General features: G+C 40.4%; 1 protein-coding gene across 1 annotated transcript in view; it reads right to left on the reverse strand.

Moving 5' to 3' along the window:
* LOC146649273 (ephrin type-B receptor 1-like) overlaps positions 1-18,510 on the reverse strand; it is a 149,920-nt gene that overhangs the window by 11,488 nt on the left and 119,922 nt on the right. The window contains exons 14-17 of the mRNA XM_085387084.1: positions 16,486-16,733; positions 11,657-11,724; positions 10,849-10,996; positions 7,588-7,737 (exon numbers count right to left, since the gene is read on the reverse strand). Coding sequence (XP_085243210.1) covers positions 7,588-7,737; positions 10,849-10,996; positions 11,657-11,724; positions 16,486-16,733 — 614 coding nt within the window. The remainder of the gene's footprint in view (positions 1-7,587; positions 7,738-10,848; positions 10,997-11,656; positions 11,725-16,485; positions 16,734-18,510) is intronic.

The following is an 18,510-nucleotide window of genomic DNA, read 5'->3' on the forward strand; positions in this document are numbered from 1 at the left end:
AGTGAAGAAGAAACACTCAGTCCCCCCAACACCAAACCAGGCTAACCGATCCAGCCCTGACTATAGGCTTTATCAAAAAGGAAAGTTTTAATCCTTATATTAAAAGTAGAGACGTGTCTGTCTCCTGAATCCAAACTGGGAGCTGCCTTCACAGAAGCCTGAAAGCTGAAGGCTCTGCCTCCCATTCTACTTTTAAAAAAGTAGAATGGGAGGCAGAAGCCAGCACCCTAAGAGCAAAGTTCTCTATTGGGGTGATATGGTAGCAGTCATCTCTAAATGATCTCTAGACTTTTAAACTTGAAGAAATTAATTAGATAATGATATAGCTCTATAGACCATTTGGGCATCTTAATTTGCTACTTTAGTTTTATAATTGCAATTTATAACAGTCACTGGCAATACAGACAGTAAAAAACATGCATGTAGTTTCTTGGTCAACAAAAAGAAATCAACATGGAAGTAGCATAAACCTGCATTCTATCTATAGGCCACCAGATGGCGATAGTTGTGGTTGCAAAAACTCTTCTGGTCCTCCAGAAATTTGGAAAAGGGGCTTTTTGCCTTGACCTCTGTAAAAACTTTTCCCGCAGAATTTATGGTCTCAGCCACTTTTGGGATTTGGATCATACTGAAAATATTGAATCTGTGTTTTTAATGTCGGTTATACTATATTTCAAATGGCTGATTATCTATGGCATGAAACCTGAATGTTCATTGGCTAATGACTTGTCAGTCACAAGCCAGTTTCACAGTCAGACCAGACACTCTTTGTCACCAACCAAGATGGTAATGTTGCATCTAATCATTGGTGCTTGATGAAACATAAAAGACGGAATTCAGACACCAATGAGTGATGTCATGTTAGCTACGTCCATGATGATCGCCATGGCTAATATCAGCCGATATGGTGATATTTGACTGACACATAAGCACATATCTAGTATCTAAAGCGCCCAGTTGTAGGCCAAGGGATTTAACAATATAAAAAAGAGTCAGCCAATTAGCCCAAATCAAAGCCTAAAGTCTTGATATATAGTATTGCACTGTATTTACCGTAATTGTCGGGCTATAAGCCGCTACTTTTTGCACAAGCTTTGAACCCTGCGGCTTTTAGTCAGGTGCGGCTTTTCTATGGATTGTCCGTGATTTTTGTCATATCGTAAGACGATTTGTTTTGTTTGTTCCGCTGTTGTACGGCACTACGTTGCCTGGCGGAAGGGCATGTGATCAGACACACAGTATCGGGGTTCAAGAGTGGTATGTTGGTCACATGTCCATCCGCCAGGCAACATAGTGCCGTACAAGTAGCGCGAAAAACAAACTTCAAAGTAGCGCTACACGTTCAGCCGGAGGCGTGGATGACGAGCGGCAATAAACTTGCGAAAAGCAAGTCATGCTCAACTCCACCGGTGGAATCTGACAGCGTGGAAAAGTGTGAAAACATCCATGATCACCAACGGATTTCGAAGGGCTGGACTGCTGCATGATGGAGAGGACACCGCCACGGCCCTTCTGAGGGTGTTCGACTCTGACACTGACAACGAGGATTTGTTTGGTTTTGAAAGTGACAACGAAGGAAAGAAGCTGAGAGTGGATGACGAAGCCACCCTGAGCCTGTTCGTATCCGACACTGGAGAAGAGGACTTTGGTGGTTTTAGTGCGCAGGAAGATGGTGGTGAATGACTGACTTTTCTTCTTGTTAAAGCCGTGTCACTGCACCTGAGCCTAAAAGGTAGTCCGAATCTATTTTTCTGGTGTGCTGTAGGTTATTGTTATGTACTACATTTGTTACTCATTTATGAAGCACAGCACATGTTTCGTACTTGTAATTACCGCTACTTTTACATATACCTAAAAAGTTGTGCAAATATGTACCCATAACTTGTTTTTCAAAATATTAATAAAAGGGGTGTGTCTCCAAACAGCCATCTCTTTCCTGACAATTCCCTTTGTGCATATTCTCTTACATATGATAAGTCAACATTGAAACACCTTTAGTCAGGTGCGGCTAATGTATGTACAAAACAGGATTTTCCCCTGATTTTAGCTTGTGCGGCTAATATTCAGGTGCGCTTTGTAGTCCGGGAAATACGGTAGTCGCTTTTGATATACATTTGACAAAAGTAGGTTTTCATAAATATGAAGGTTTGTGATGTGCGACATATTAAAGGGCTAAAAAGATCATCCCCCTGAGTCGATCTCTCTCGCTGCTGTTTGTCACTTGCTTCAGGCAGACCGCCATACGGCAAAGAGTGGAACGTCTTCTGTGTTATGGCTCCTTTGTGATTTCAGTCGATAAAAACAGGCACATTTTTATAGAACAATCTTACCTCGTTCAGCTTTATTTAAAACCACATAAAAATGAAAACTCGGATTAGTTAAGAGGATCCAATTTCCGTTTAAGAACTTCATCCTGACACAGCGTGCAGTCGCACAGTATATCCAGATATTCATCTCTAAGCAGCAGTAACTTCTGCTGCAGTCTCAGATGTCAAGGCAGGTAGTTTTACACAGAGGAGCTTTTGATTTCATCACGCCAGTGCAGGTACTGAGAATGATAAAGCTCTTTCAAAGTTTTGATTTTTTTTCTCCCTGTGAAAACTTTTAGGCAGGAATTTTGTAAAGCAAAGAGGTTGTGCTAGATGTGTCAGGATACCTTTGAGTACAGAATGTAATTATCCAGAACATCATGGAATTTAAAACTACCTGCCTCGCCACTCTAAAAATAATCAAAGAAAGGAAATATCACGTTTAGTAACCATTATCTGAAATTATTCGGCCCCCTGTGTCAGATTTGTGAAATTATTATTTTTTATTTCTCCCCAGCTGTAATTACAATCGTTGTAATGTTTAAAACTCCCATTGTGGTGTGCCCCGAAGGTTTAAAAAGTGCCTTCTATCATCTTTTATACATGTTCTGTCTAGCAGATTCAGACATCCAATTACTATCATCTTTCTTGTCATCTTTCACACTCTTTAGACACATACAATCAGTCTCTTTTTCTGCCTTATAAATTAAAGGTGGATTAATATATACTCAAGAGACATAAAAAGAGAATAAATGGCAGAACTGTACTGATGACACATCTGAGGTAAAACTTGATTTGGCCTAGTGAAGACTTGTCAGAGCTTTTCTGTTTATTTCTAACAAAGGAAAATGCAGAAATTGAATTAAAACTTAAGTATCAATACAACAATACTGAGGAAACTCGATGTTATTCTCGTGCTTTATGAAAACTACATTTCTTTACATTAGCTGCCGAATGTAAATGAAAATAGACAAATCCAAGTTAGACAACACTGGAGCATTTCTTCAAACGTATTGGGTCCTAGAAACTGCAGCTGCACACTGAAAAAGAGTTGCTAGGTTTGCAAGGTCATGTACTGGACCTGTTATATATCTTGTCCACAAAATTTTCTAATATCTACATGTCAACATGCACTGCTGGTGGATATTAGCTGAGTTTGCCGAAGTGATCAGACGCTTCATTATATACTCCCCCATGTCTGCTAAGCTGTCTTCTTGTCTTTGATGGGCAAGGCTGAAACAACAAAACACAGCCCGTGAAAGCATGAAAGAAGAGAATCCCTTTGCTGTTCCCTAGTCTCAGAGATAGGCAAAGGTCATGCACAAGGATCGACTTCAGATTCTGTCCGTAGCCAAAGGCAATCAACAACTGCTGCACACGAATTTCCTTAAGGGCTGGTCAAACGCTGACGGCTCTTAGAAGAATATCTGACCCTGACGTGCTGAAAGATTTTTGTGTCTGCCTTGTCCTGACTGCGAGGAGCTATCTCATGTAGGCTTGTGGTGAGGGTGCTTAGAGCATCTTTTTCTTTGGTCACAGTGACCAAAGAAACGTCCCAACATTTTGGAGTTGTCTGCGCAATTGTGTCAGAAAGGAGGAGTTCGGTTTTCCTTGAGCTTGGTCTAAAATTTGCCCTAGCCGGTCACCTTTCATGTGATTCCACATTCTTGGTCTGGCCTCAATCTTCAAACTCAATGCCAGGTAGGTATCAAAGACGCTGCATGTTCCCTTGGCTATAGAGGAATATTCTTCTATCGTGGGAAGATAGAAGAATATACACACTTAAGAGCTACCTGGTTGCAGACTTTATACCAGTGAGGAACCGTCAGTGATGGTTACTACCTATGGCTGGTTGTCAGAGAATGCAAACATCACCCGAGAAAGGCAGTGCTGGGATTTCTGACAGCTGTGCTCCTTCTGCCATCACTCAGTGCTACAGGGAGCGGGTGGTTCTTCTGACATAAGAACCACGCACTCCGATATGGGTTGAACAGCCTGGAGATGAGCTGTTTAGAAGTTGTTGTTCCATTTAGTTGAGGTAACTTCTGTCAGCGTCAGGGTCGGGATTTGTTTCAGCAGTCAATCCAAGACAGCCGATTTTTACAAACTACTTTTACTACTAAACTATCTCTATACCTCTATACCTCTGCCATCTCGACCACCACATCCCCACCCAGTGTACTGGCAACAGATTATTCAGAAAAAATGGTTGTCCAAATTCAAAAACTAAGACCCTTTGTCTACAAATCACTGCCTCAACAGTTATTTCAACTCACTGTTTATTGGTTCACAATCCCTGGTGTGTACCCACCCTACCCCATCAATTGACCTCCACATCCACCGGCACACCTGCTCCTGTTTTTCTGCCCTGTAACCACAGTACTGCCAGATTTTCTGCTTTGCATTCCTGCCAGAGTGGTCCAGCTTTTTGTCATGTTATCCTGCCTACCTACATTTATGTATGACCTCTGCCTGTATCTGGACTTACTCCTGCCAGCTTTCGCCCCCTCGGACTCCTCTGCCTCTCCTTGCTTTGATCATTGACCTACTAAACTTTGTTTTCGCTCCACCTTTTGTCTGGCTGTGATTTGCACGTCTGTGACCAAACTTCTAAACTTCTACCTCTACAGTAGTGCGAGAATGAAATAATACTTTAGTGTGTGTGTGTTTTTCTTCTTTTTGTCACAGTTCCCTGTAAATGTAAAGTAACAAGTCTGTCTCAGTGTAGTTGGAAGTCTAGCTCGCGGTAAGCTGAGGTAATGCGGTGCTTCTCCTACTGTAAATGCAGCACGGGGGATTTGTCTGTTCGCTGAGTGAACTCTACTTGACCCCGGCATACTTCTCGGGCTTTGTGCTGCATAAATTCACTTTAAGCACCACTGTCAATCAAAATAGCAGCGAATGTAGTGAAACATCACAGGTCTCTTTCATGATTAATTCATGTTGAACACAGCACCTGCAGTGGCTCCGCTGACAATTTCCCCGCTCCGTGTTCTTTGAAATTGCATGTGTGTGTAAGTGTGTGTGTGTGTGCATGCCTTTACACATGTATGATTGCATGTGTGTGTGTGGATTAGCAGGGTGTGTGTCATATGTGTGAGTTTAGGGTGTGAGATTCATGCATAGTTAATGCCCCGGCAGACCTTCGTTAGTGGTAACACACACTTTCACCATCATTATACGCAGTCTCTGCCATTATAAATCTGTCTCTATCATTATACTGACTGTGTCATTACTGCTGCATAGGCTGCTTCTGTTGCTTGCGAGCAAGCATGGGGGAGAAGACTGGGGAAGCTGCAAGGGGAGAAAAATGTGAATGTGTGAAAGAAGGGGAAAGAGGTGTTTAAGGTGATATAGAAGCTACATGGGGAAAATGGTGCTCCACAGAGAAAAATAAAGAAATGAATTAGTTTTATGATTTAAATAAAGACTTATGTCTCAGTCTTATAGTTAGGATGGGGATCTTGCCACTGATTAACTTCTCGGCAGTTCATCCTACAAAGAAAACTTTATATATAGAGTTAACAAGGTCTAAAGCCAGGTAAATGCTGCTGGAGCGGGGCTGTGATTTCCTGAAATAGAGTTAAGAAGGTGCTGATTGAAGATATTTACCTGGGGTAATAAACACACTAGAAGCTGCTTGGCAGATTTTCTGCGGCAATAAAATGTATTTTAAAGTTTTGACTCGAGCGAAACTGGAAGCTTGTAAAATCCCCAGCCTCCTTTGTGTCAAAGTCATTAGATATATCATTTGAGAAAGCTAGAATTTGGATTTAAAGCTTCAGTGATTTGAAGTGGGTTTTAGTGCTGTAACTATAATCTGCACATCATGTTTCTTCTCAGAACAGAAACTTAAAAATAAAAACGTCAGCAGTCCAGTGTTGTGGAACCTTCATTTTCATGGACTGCACTGCATCCCCTTTAGGGTTTTACAGTTAAATTGAATTCTCGTGCTGCACAATAATGTTTAATATTTAGTATTTACTGTTACATTCCCATAGATCATTGTGATGTTGTTTATTATGTTGCTCTTTTTTTTCTTCTGCTTGTTCTCTCTTTTTTCTTTCTCAACAGGTGATCCAGGTGATTGATATATGTATTTTTTGTCTGCTTTTTTTGTTGTTTTTTGTTGTTTTTGCCCTTTATCCCCGTCCCTCTTCTCCGCTGTTTTTCTTTCCCTTTCTTTTCCCCAGTCAAGTCTGTCCCGTATTTAACAAGTGAAAATAAAATAAACAATAAAAGGTGAATCAAATAGACCATTACGGCAAGGCTGGGATGGACCATTTGGTAAAGTAAATCCGTTGGGCATCTTTCTTCGCCTTTAGACAATAATTCTGATGGCAAAAGAGCCAAACGGGACAGGCAAGAAAATAAATAAATACAAATAAAATAAATAAATAAATTGAATTCTCACCCTAAAGAAAGTACACGTGTTTCTGGCACCACTTTATAATAACCATTAAATATATAATAGGACTCCTTTACGGTTTAAAAAAGCAACAATAAAATGAGGTGAAATGATATTTCCTAATTGGCTAACTGGTCTGTTATCTGAATGGTTACTGTAAAGGTATAAATGGTTAACAAATACTGAATCCAGAGTCATTATTTTGACAGCTGTGATGACGGTAAAACAGATTTTAAAACAGATTCAAATAAGACGACGGGTTGGGTGGTAGTGAAAGGTGTTTGTGTCCTGCATCACTTATGGTTGTCATTGCAGTTTGCTTTATGCACAACTACTCACAAGCTCCACTATTATGTTATGGTGTGAATATATATTATGATAAAGTGTTACCATTTTTAACACAAAACCAGTAAATGTGAACTGACTACGGCAGGATGAATGATCTCAGAACACTTAATAAACATCAGTGTGATATGACGAGACACAAGGAGAGCGCAAGGTAAAGAAATGCCGCGGCAAATTGCTCACACTGTGAAGGTAATTGGAATAAAGCTGTCACTACCATGAAATATTCCCAGAAGAAAATCCCAGGAAAGAAAAAAAAATCCTTTGCCTTTTGGTCTGATTTTCATGGAACAAACATTTCTGTGACACTTAAATTGATGTCCTCATTTTCCATGTGTGTTTCCTAGACATGCAGACGCCCTGCTGTGACGGAGGAAACAAACAAGCACTTCCCCCGAACGCCACACACACGTGCTGGAGCAGACGTACACGATATTTTACAGCCGCAGACATCAGTGAGAACTCAAACTACGAGTCTCTTTCTCTCTCTTTTGCCCTCTCTCAGGCAAGCAGGTGGTGACTTACATCTTGGTTGCTCATGTCCCAGTAAGGTCTCTCCCCATATGACATCACCTCCCAGGTGACGATCCCGTAACTCCAGACATCTGAAGCTGATGTGAATTTCCTGTAGGCGATCGCCTCTGGTGCCGTCCACCTCACGGGGATTTTACCTCCCTGAGAGAGAAAAAAAAGGGGGGGGGGGGGGGGGGGGGGAAGAAAAGAAGGAAATAAATAACTAAGGGCAGTAGGGAAGGAAAAAAGGATTTGTAGCTTTATACCTGATAGTTCTGCTTACGTATTCGTCACATAGTTCTTAGCTGAAGTCTCTTATCAGACACGGTGTTGAAAACTGTGCATTATGCACACGTGTGTTAAAAAAAAGAAAGAAAAATGACAAATTTGAGGGGAAATTTGAGGGCAGGCAACATGAATTTTCCTACTTTTTTTTTGTTCTCGAGTGTGGAAGTGTAGACAAAGCAGATGCTTGATAGCATCCACCTGCTTCACGTAGACAAATCCACATCTGCCTGCTGTTGTCTTTTCTAATGAAGACAAAGTAGTGCGTAAACAAAAACTTCTTCCTTCTGACTGCTGAGTGAAATCCAGGATAAAAGGATGCATTACCATATGCTGGTTTGGCTGCTGTATCAAATTTAATATATTAAAGGAAATGCTTAAGACAAACATTTCTTTTTAATAGACTCCTTTTTAAGTCAGGCAAGCGACACGAGTTTAAGGCAGTGTGTATTTAATCCATCAAGCAAAAACTTTTCTTTAACCCCACCCTGGTCCTAGATCTCTGTATTTACTTTAGTCTTTAATTCTGGTTAGTTTTGTGCTCTGGGTTTTGTTTGCATTTTGAATATTGGTTTGGATTTATTTCTTTGCGTGTTTCAGTTTAATCTAGTTTTCCTGTTGTTTCTTGTCAAATCTGTGTTATCCTAGTAAGGAGGTAACACTGTGTTTCACGACAGATAGATGCAAGCAAACACAAGTGAGCCCACTGAGTCACGTTGTTTTTGTTTAAGGAGATTCAAAAATACTCCCAGGCTGTACCCTTCCCTTGGAAAGGCTAAAACAGAATTTTTATTTGGAAAAATAATGTGAATAGTTTTTGATGTATCAAAATTAATCTGTTCCCTGATTAACAAGACCTTGGAAAGCAATGAAATAAAAACATATTTTTGATTCACAGGAGCTAAAGTTTAAGTCAGTGACATCACTGATGAAGATTTAAAACTAATTTAGACTTCTTCTTGGTCCAGTTAACGATGCAACCAATGTAGTCTCCTACAACCAAAGTGCTAGTGTTTATGTCCTTGTCCCATGGCCCACTCTTGACTTGTGAGTCAGGTTGTGAGGTTGAGGCTCTGATTATTAGTTTTCTCACTAATGAACTCAAAAAGTGCAGAGAAAACGTAGCTGGATGCACAGGATGAATCAACGGTACTGAACAGGCCAATCACAGTAGTCCTTACATTTACGTGTAAGTACATTACACATCTGTCGAGGGTTTTGCAGTTACAACATACCTGCATTGTAGATTTAACACAAAAGCATAAATCCGTTTTTAGACCTCAGAGGGTTAAATTATGAATTATATTTGTTTCCCAATAGGATAGCCTGAATCTTTATTCTTCCCATGGAGTACAGTACTCTGATTTTTCATTGCGAGTTCAAAATATTGCCGGATATGTCAGCAGGATATGTTGAGGCGGTGAATTTTCATTTGTCTGCACGCTATGTTTTAAATTTATGATCTCTTAAGCTTATAATTGAATTTTTATCTGCCTCAGGGTTAACATGTGTGAACAATATGAACGGCCAGGTCTATGCCTATAGGTCTATAGGATAATGGCCAATGCAGGACTGGCGGGATATAAAAAAAAAGACTCAGTGAACGTTTTTGTGTGCAAAGGCATCTAAACTGTAACATGAACATCATGAGTGGCTCAACATAGTTTTTATTAGTGAGCAAGCTACTTGGCAGCTTGTGAGTACAGTCACAACCACAGGGACGAGTGAGAAGCGGCAGAAACAAATAACACAAATTGTTACCTTCAAGCAGTGTGTGACAACATGTTTAATGTAATCAGTCAAGCACATTTTAATTTAAAGTATTAACATTCAGCTCAAAGCACAGATGAGCTGAGGTACGGCAGCGGGCCCGTGAAGTCCGGCTTAGATTGATAAAAAAATCGGTGTGACAAACCGGCGATCTGACAAGTTGAGTCTTTCTAAAATGTCCAACTCACCACCCGCAGGACAAACTTCAATCCGGCCTTTATCAGTTTAGTCTTAATTAAGATTCCAGACTGGCTGCACCACACAGATAAGTGTGTAGGAAACAACACATATCACAGTCAAATTGCTGAACATATAAAAGTATGTATATATATGGAAAATACATTTCAATCATTTTATATAAAGGCCTCTATAAGGTAGATGAGTAATGACAAAGAAAGTTCTGACTGCCAAATATAATTGGTCGACAGTACTTGGACTACAAATGGACTACAAATTGAAACCCCTATGGTTTGGATAGGAAAAATCGTATCCCTTTCCTACATATTCTATATACATTCACTTGCCACTTTGTTAGGTACACCTGTTCAACGGCTCATCAACACAACCTAATGCCTAATCAGCCAATTACACAGCAGCAGTGCAATGCATTTAGGCATTAGAAGACATGGTCAAGTAAACATGCATTTAGGTGACTCTGAACGTGGTAGGCTACAATTCACAAAGGCTTGCCAAAATTGGACAACGCACAAGATTAGAAAAATGGCACCGGGTCTGATGAATCCTAAATTCTGCTGCAACATTCGGATAGTACGGTCAGAATTTGACGCTAACAACATGATCTGTGCCACGAAGAATGAATGCAGTTGTGAAGGGAAAAGAGGTACTAGGTAGGTGTACCTAATAATGTGTATATATTGAGTGTATCAATATACTGAAATCTATTTAAAGGGAAGAAATGTTTGGTAGTTCTTAATGACAGAACTGAACTGAAAACTTTATTTTAAAATGATTGACCTACTTGTAAAATGGTTAAAATTTGCATTTTCACCAATCCAGAGACTTTTCATTTTCTGTGTGTTAAACTGTGGCAGACCAAAGTTCTTAAGTGGTGCATCTTTTTACCTTTTAATAAATGTGAGTAACAGGCCAGAATCCTGGTAAAGAAAAGCTACCACTGCAACAAACATTTTGCCCACCTTTGGTCTGCAGAATGAAGGAATGCAGAAGGAAGCGTTAGTGTGTTTTTAGCTTACGTACCAGCGAGCTGGTGTAGGTGGGGTCGGAGGTGTCCTCCTCCAGATAACGTGATAAGCCGAAGTCAGACACCTTACACACGAGGTTACTGTTAACCAAGATATTTCGAGCTGCCAGGTCCCGGTGAACATAACTCATCTCCGCCAGGTACCTGTAACATCAACAGGAGTTATTGTATGAATTTGTGTTATCTGTAGCCAGCTACCTAGGCTACTATAAAAAGGTAATGGGATTTAGAGTTATGTGTGTGTGTGTGTGTGTGTGTGTGTGTGTGTGTGTGTGTGTGTGTGTGTTTGCCTGTGAGTGCATGTTATCACTGCCAGCTACCTTCGATAAAACAGGAATAGGATTTAATGTATACAGTAACATGTTTTTGTGCTATCACAGCCTGCATTTAACACAGATAGGCTCTAGTGTGCGTGAGTTTGTGTGTGTGTGTGTGTGTGTGTGAGCATTTGTCAGTCTGCCAAGCTGAAAAGTTGCAGTTTTACCAGTGGATTCAAATGCAGCGTATAGCGGAGGTTGCATGTGTTTATGTGCTCATATCAATGTATGTGTCCGTGCAGAGTCGTCAGGATGTGGAGACAGCGCATCTCAAGCTGCTGATGCACATGACCAGACAGCACGAATATCACCACATGAAATCTCAACATCTGAAAGAACTGATATCGCCAAAAGAAATCTAAATCTTCGTACCCATGTCTGAAAGATTAGGAAAAGTTTCTTCTCCATCTTTATAGTAAAATGGATTTCTGTAGTGGGTATGTGCGCGCGCGTGTGTGTGTGTGCGTCTGGGTGTGAGTCTCAGTACCTCATTCCAGATGCGATGCCCCTCAGCATACCAACCAGCTGGATCACTGGGAACTGCCCATCATTTTGCTGTGAAACCATGAACCGACAGGATTATTCTTATTTTCCATTATCAGGTTTTTTCACTTTAGTGCTTTAGAAAGAATCTTGCAGGTAAGAAGATTTATTACCACTTCACAGAAAATGTCATAAGAGAAAAACATTTTTTACCCCCCCATCCCCTTCCCTATTTGCAGCACAGATGATGGTGTGTAAATGTGGTACGTTGTGTTACAGTTGCATAAAAAGAATTTGATCAAGATGATGCAAGTAAGAAAAAACTTGAACTTAATCTTTTGCAAGATTCCATTTTCTGCTTTCACTTCTTTGCTCATACTGTGTTCGTGTTGGCAGAGGCTGGCACAGGCTTAAAATACAGCATCTGAAACCCAACTATTGCTTCTTACTTCTATTTTAATAACTTTGCATACACCGACACACTAAAATCTTCAAGCACACTTCCTGCTGCGTGTTGGCCAGAAGGTTACAGAAACAGGTTTATGACCGGAAGGCTAAGATCGAGGTGGAAGAGTGAAAATGAATCCCTTTGACCTTCCCTCCTTACAACCACTGTGGTGCCCTTAGGAAAGGCCTTTAACCCCCTAGAGCCCAGCAAGTCAGACTGTGGTTAAAATTTGCAGCTTCCAGGTGTGTAAATGTGATATACTCAAAGGACGACTATCCTTCAATAAATAACGGTAATTAAAAAAAACTCTGAAAAAGGGACCAAGAAATTGCAAACTGTGTCAACACTAATATAACAAATGCTTTTACTACTAAGCTATTTTTCACACATGAACTCTGGGCAGTGATCTGCAGTTGACCTTCCTCACATGCGGCACACAACCGTAGAGAGTTCCCTTCAAACGCTTTTTTAAACTTCAGATGCCCCGTTTGGTTTAGATAGTTGTCCTGGAAAGGGTGTGCAAGAGGCAGGAAACAAGATAACCACTCCAGATTATTACCTGCACTCTTCTCTTGAACATCACATAGACTTTGTACAAAGGATCTGCAGGGTTCAAGACTGTTTACTGTGACCATGTGGGATATTAGCTTTTTTCCCCACACGGAGCTCACAGTCGGGTGACGAACAGAAAAGTTCAGGGCAGCAGTGCATGTGTGAAAACCACCCTGAAAAGAGTTAATTGAAACGCTGTGATAAAAGTGTTACAGCAGGCATTTTGGACCAATACAAAGTAGACAGCTGGAAATTCTACAAAGCCTTTTTGCCGTCAGATGTAGCTGGATGTCAGCTAGTTTAAAATAAATTTAAGCAAACAAGGTGCACGACCACCTTTATTGTTTATCACAGCCTGAAATGCAGTTTATGCTGAAGTTCAATAAGGAAAAGCTTTTCACATTCATCTGTCTGCATTCCTGAGTGTTCAGGCTGCTAGTCTATTCTTTACATCACTTCGGCTTTTCCACGCTTTCAAACTTAATTCTGTCATCATCACTCTGAGCATTTTCTTTTTGCACGTCTTCTGCTAGCCAATCAGCCTTTGACTCAATGCTTCTCTGCCATAGTGCCTTTCAGACTCTCATTCATGTGACAAGTCTCCTCAGAAACTCAAAATCTCCATCTGCTTCCTCTCTGCCACCACCTGTATGTAAATTCCAGGAGGTCCTGTCCTATTAGCAACATTGGGCCCTGCTCTACTTTGTAGCTTCAGCTGAGGTCTAATAGCCAAATACTCAAACTCTATAAAAACCTTCTCGTAATTTCTTCAAGTCATCTCCAGGAATACTTCTCCAGGCTTCTTTTAGGACATTCAAAGCTCCTCTTTGGATGTTGGCTGCATTTTGTTCTGATCTCTGTAAAGATGATCCCACACTACTTCAATAATGTTGAGGTCCGGGCTCTGGGGAGGCCAATCCATGACTGATAGTGTTTATTGTGTGTTTTTCTATCCAGTTATGCTTTTACTGCATTGACAATGTGTTTGAGGTCATTGTCATAGTCAAAAATGAAGCTGTTGCCAATCAGATAGTGTATAAATAGTATGGGATGGTGGCTGCATTTCACTGACTGAAGTGCAGCCCCAAATTGTGTCAAAGTCAGTATTTCACAGATGGCTGTAGACACTCACTGCTGTACCTCATTCCTGACCTCCTTGGTACATACTGATGAGGATCTCAATTCATTCTCAGTTCAGGTTTACTTACATAGCACCAAATGACAACAGTTGCCACAAAGCATTTCACACTGTGAGATAATGACCCCAAAGGATTTGAACTAAAACTTTCAAATTTGGATTCATCATCATCCGTAAGACCTGTTGTCACTGATTTTCAGTCCAATTCTGGTGTAATTTAGCAGAACCTTTTCTCCCTGCTTCCCATCCTTAACAATGGCTTCTTGACAGCCACCCTTCCACTGAGACTATTTCTGATGAGGCTTCATTAAACAGCAGATGGATCAGCAGATGCATCTCTCAGGTCCTGTGTCAGGTCTTTGCAGGATTTTTTTCTTATCATTTCTTGGCATTCTTCCAACACGTTCTCATCCCAAAATGTAACATATTGTGTGTGTGTGTGTGTGTGTGTGTGTGTGTGTGTGTGTGTGTGTGTGTGTGTGTGTGTGTGTTTGTGTGTGACAAATCCTCGGCATGTTACGCTCTCGGCCACCCAGCCCCTCTGTGTTTTACACGTTCGGAAATGTCAGGAAACATGACAACCGCTTGGGAATGAATCTACACATGTACCTTTATTTTACTTTCTCATCATTAATTGATTTAGAAAACACTATCTGATACAATTAAGACCGTAGTTAAGGTTAGAGATAAGGCTATGGTTAGAGTTAGGATTAAGGTTGGGTTTGGGCTGGAATACACGGCTGGAGCGTGGGTTACCGCCAGGAGTGTCATTCTATTGAATTCCATCCACAATCCGGTGCATATCAAAGGGACGCAGAAGAGTACCTTTTGCGTTTCTATGGGATGCCTCGGGACGTGACAAATCGTCAGGAATAAGAACGGTCTGCATTCTTCGCAGACTCAAATAAAGAAATTGGAACAAATGATGTGTTTTTGTGACAAGCTGCTAATAATAAATTGCCTATAGACATCATTTAAAGTTGGTTATTTGCCCAGCTGCATGTCATGTGTGGACAAAACAGTGCTTTATTCCTTGAGGTAGATTCCTTTTTATTCCTAATGATTGTTAATTCAGAGTTACAACAAACATTCATGTGAAAATGGGCAGGTGGAAGGACTGGATTGAAAATGAATGAAAAAGCAGCCAATGTCCAAAGAAAAAAAACTTTGGAAGACCTTCAGAAAGTCTGGAAAGCCATTGCTCAAGACTGCTTGGAAACATTTAAAGAAAGTCAGTCTCCTTGGAATAAAAAAATATGAAGAAATGAAGGGTCGCTCTAGACTTTTGCATAGTACTGAATAAGAAAAAGAAGTACAAAAAAAAGAAAGAGAGAAGAAAAGAACAAAAGCAAGTTGACCAAGACTATACAAAGGTGGCTTGGAAAGTTAAGAAAGTTCCTGTTTAGAGCTGCTGGAGGCTTTGTTGGATTTATGAAACATTTTTTGATAAAACTCAAAATATTTGCCTTTTTGCTACCTCACCTCTGGGCCAGGCTGTCTCTGTTTCTTATAAACATCACTGACATCCCCCACTGACATCTCTGCAGTCGAAGGTGTGTGTGTGTCTTTTAATTCACTTTGCGCATCAAACCTCACCTTTGATGCTCCTCTAGCCTAATCCTCTGCAGGCAAAGACCTTCTTCTAGGCACACTCACACACACACGGCATTGATCTTTTGGGTCTTGTGCCTCCAAGATGGTCACGCTAGGACAGCAACACCAGGAAGATCGATCATTGTGTTTGTGAATGTGTGTGTCTGTGTATGTGTGTGTGCATGAGTCATCGGGTGATTTCTGAGTCAAAAGGGGTCACGCTGTGAGTACCAAACATCAAAGAGTTTCTCTTTCTGTTTTTAGAGGCGCCTCAAAAGGAGGGCAGGATCAAAGAGACGGACAGACTGACAGACAGTCAGGCTGGCAGGATGAGGCGGAAAGAGCACAGGAAGGAAGAGAGGAGAAAGGGAAGCGCAAGAGGCTATTTCTGTCTTTGTGTCTATTTCTTCAAAAACTTACAGTCCTCCTCTCTCCAACTGTTGCTCTGTTTGGTTATTTAGTTTGAACCGAAGGTGAAGGTGCCTATACTCAGTTACCGGTTTATTAGGTATGCCTAATAAATGAACAGATCCAGATCTGGTAGAGGTATTAAATATCCCAAAAGCATGTGATATAATACTGTACCATGTCAATGTGTGATGCTCAATCGTAATTTTTATCATTTGTATTTCAGACTGTAAATCGTGTGTTTCTTCCTGTCAGGCTGAAGGTGATGTTATCTTCATTTTTCTTAAGCATCATGTTGAGTTCTAGATGATAAATGGTTGGGAACTGAACCTGACCAACCACACCATTAGCACCTTGAGCTGCTGAGCAGTGCTGTCCAGACAAGTGATGGTTGTTCTTAGAGTCGCTAGGCAAAAACTTGCTGTAAGTGTGGAAAGCCTTTTTTCCCTCTTTTCAGTTATATTTCTCCTGTTTACGTTGGAGAAAAGTGTCGTAAGCCTTAATTATTAAACTTTAGTAAGCTTGGCTATGTCGGGGTTGATGCAGTTTATATTAATGGTTAAATACATCGACCCTCTCTGGACAGTAGCTGTGCGGTCGCACTCCTTATTCCTTGGGAATTTCCCCTCATTGGAACCTTAATCAAACCTTTAAATGACCCGATCCTGAAAGTGGTCTAAAGTGTAGCAGTTACCCTGAGAAATGAGTCCAGTGCTCCATTCTCCATGAACTCTGTGATTATCATCGTAGGCCTGCTCTTGGTGACCACGCCCTCCAGTCTGATGATATTTGGTTGGTCAAACTGGCCCATGATTGAGGCCTCTGACAGGAAGTCCCTCCTCTGCCTCTCAGAGTAGCCCACCTTCAGGGTCTTGATGGCCACAGGGATTTCTTTTTTCCCCACAGGTTTCAGGCGACCTTTGTATACCTCACCGAACTCGCCTGAAAATATAAAAGGAGTCAAATTAAAGCAAATTCCGTTTTTTTCCCCAACAGGACAAAAAATGTGCACTAAAGTATTCCTTAATTTTGAGCTCTTAAATAAATGATTTACCAATAAAATGGGATACTAAATTACTGCATTTGAATCCCATTAATAATGTAAAACGGGGCTCAAATAAAAAATAAAAAAAACAGGCTCGAGTTCATACTGAGCACATTCTTCTTTTCAATTGGATGACTTAGAGAGCCGTGTGTGTGACGGAGTGCAAGTTAAACATACAAACACTGAAAGCTGAAAAGCTGCCATCTGCACCCTCGCTGTCATACTGATGGTCACTGAGCAGCTTCACCGGATTAGATTGAGGTCGAGGGGTTTTGCTCAAGGGCACTTTTTATTTTTTATTTTATTTTATTTTTTTATTTTTTTCAAAATGAAAGAACAACAAAAATTGGATCCCCTCAATAACCGCTCAAGGGTGAGGAAAGGTTGTGTAGCAGAGGTGGCAAACAAGATAAAAGGGACAGTGCCACCGTTGTTGCTTGGATACTCGGTTTTGCACATATTCCTCAAATATAATCTCTCAGGTAAATAAAGTCGGCCCGGGTTAAAGTGCTGGATGGAAATAGTGCGCTGCTAAGGCCGTATCAGGTTTGCCTTTTCATTAGAGTTTAAAAGAAATGTAAAAACATTTTGACCCCATCATCAGTCACGTGTCATAATTGAACTATAAACTATAACAACGTTAACAATGCGTCTTTTTTCTTTTTGTTTTTTTTTGTTTTACACTTCCTTATTGTGACTTTTGAAACAACCAGGTTTCACAAGTCACATGATTATTCTTTCTGCTAATCCCTTCAGCATTTAAAAATTAGTTTTTGCATTGCTTTATTGAAGATATACTGTGTAGCACCTCCATAACAGAGCGGAGCGATGGCCGAAACACTACAATTTTCCTTCCTCTGTATACTCACTACAGCAGAAATAAATACAATACACTTCTTATAGAGTCCCACCCTCAGTAAATGACCTGCCGAAAGGCTGTGCTTCCAAAGTGTTTGGAACAAAGGAAAATAATTCATGTTCTTTTTTTAACATAACATCAGTTCACAACAAGTCACCAAGGTGGAGTAAGAAAATACAAGCAAATGCAACTTCTCCAAATAATAACAAAATACGGAAAGGAGATTCATTTTACCTTTAATAAAACTTTTAATAACAGAGTGTTTACTTCATGCTTTTTGTGCATGAGTATGTGCTGCACATTAGCATTATAACAATATATCTGATTTTTTTTTTTTTACTGTGAAATGAGATTCTTTTAGTCTGTTATGTCATTTCCTGTTTTATTTTGATGACCTCTCGTCTCTTGTGCTTTGTATTCATCTCTACTTCCCCTGTCTTGTCATTTGTAATTAGTTTCAGTTGATCTCTGCTGGCTGTTCCCTCGTTATCGTCTGTGTGTACATATTGTCTCAGTCTTGCCCTTTGTTGTGTTCTCCCTCATGCTCTATTCCTCGTATAGTTTTGTTTTGTTTTTGTTTCTCGATTAAAATTAAACTACCATAAAAATTAGAGACTGTTTATTTCTTTGGAAGTGAGTAAACTTTCAAATTCAGTAGGAGATCAAGCGTAACCTATAGATTTGAGGTTCAATAGTTCACGTGTCTCTCATTACGGTTTTCTTTGTGTTTTGCTGTGAAGGAAGCCGAACTGGTTGTAACTTCAATGAACTCGTTCCTTGCGCAAAAAATTCCCTTTCTGTGACACAGATGTCTT

This window comes from Rhamphochromis longiceps, linkage group LG17 (genome assembly GCF_057381845.1).
Source record: "Rhamphochromis longiceps isolate RC_006_pf linkage group LG17, R_longiceps_female_GT1.1, whole genome shotgun sequence".
Classification (NCBI taxonomy): Eukaryota; Metazoa; Chordata; class Actinopteri; order Cichliformes; family Cichlidae; genus Rhamphochromis; species Rhamphochromis longiceps.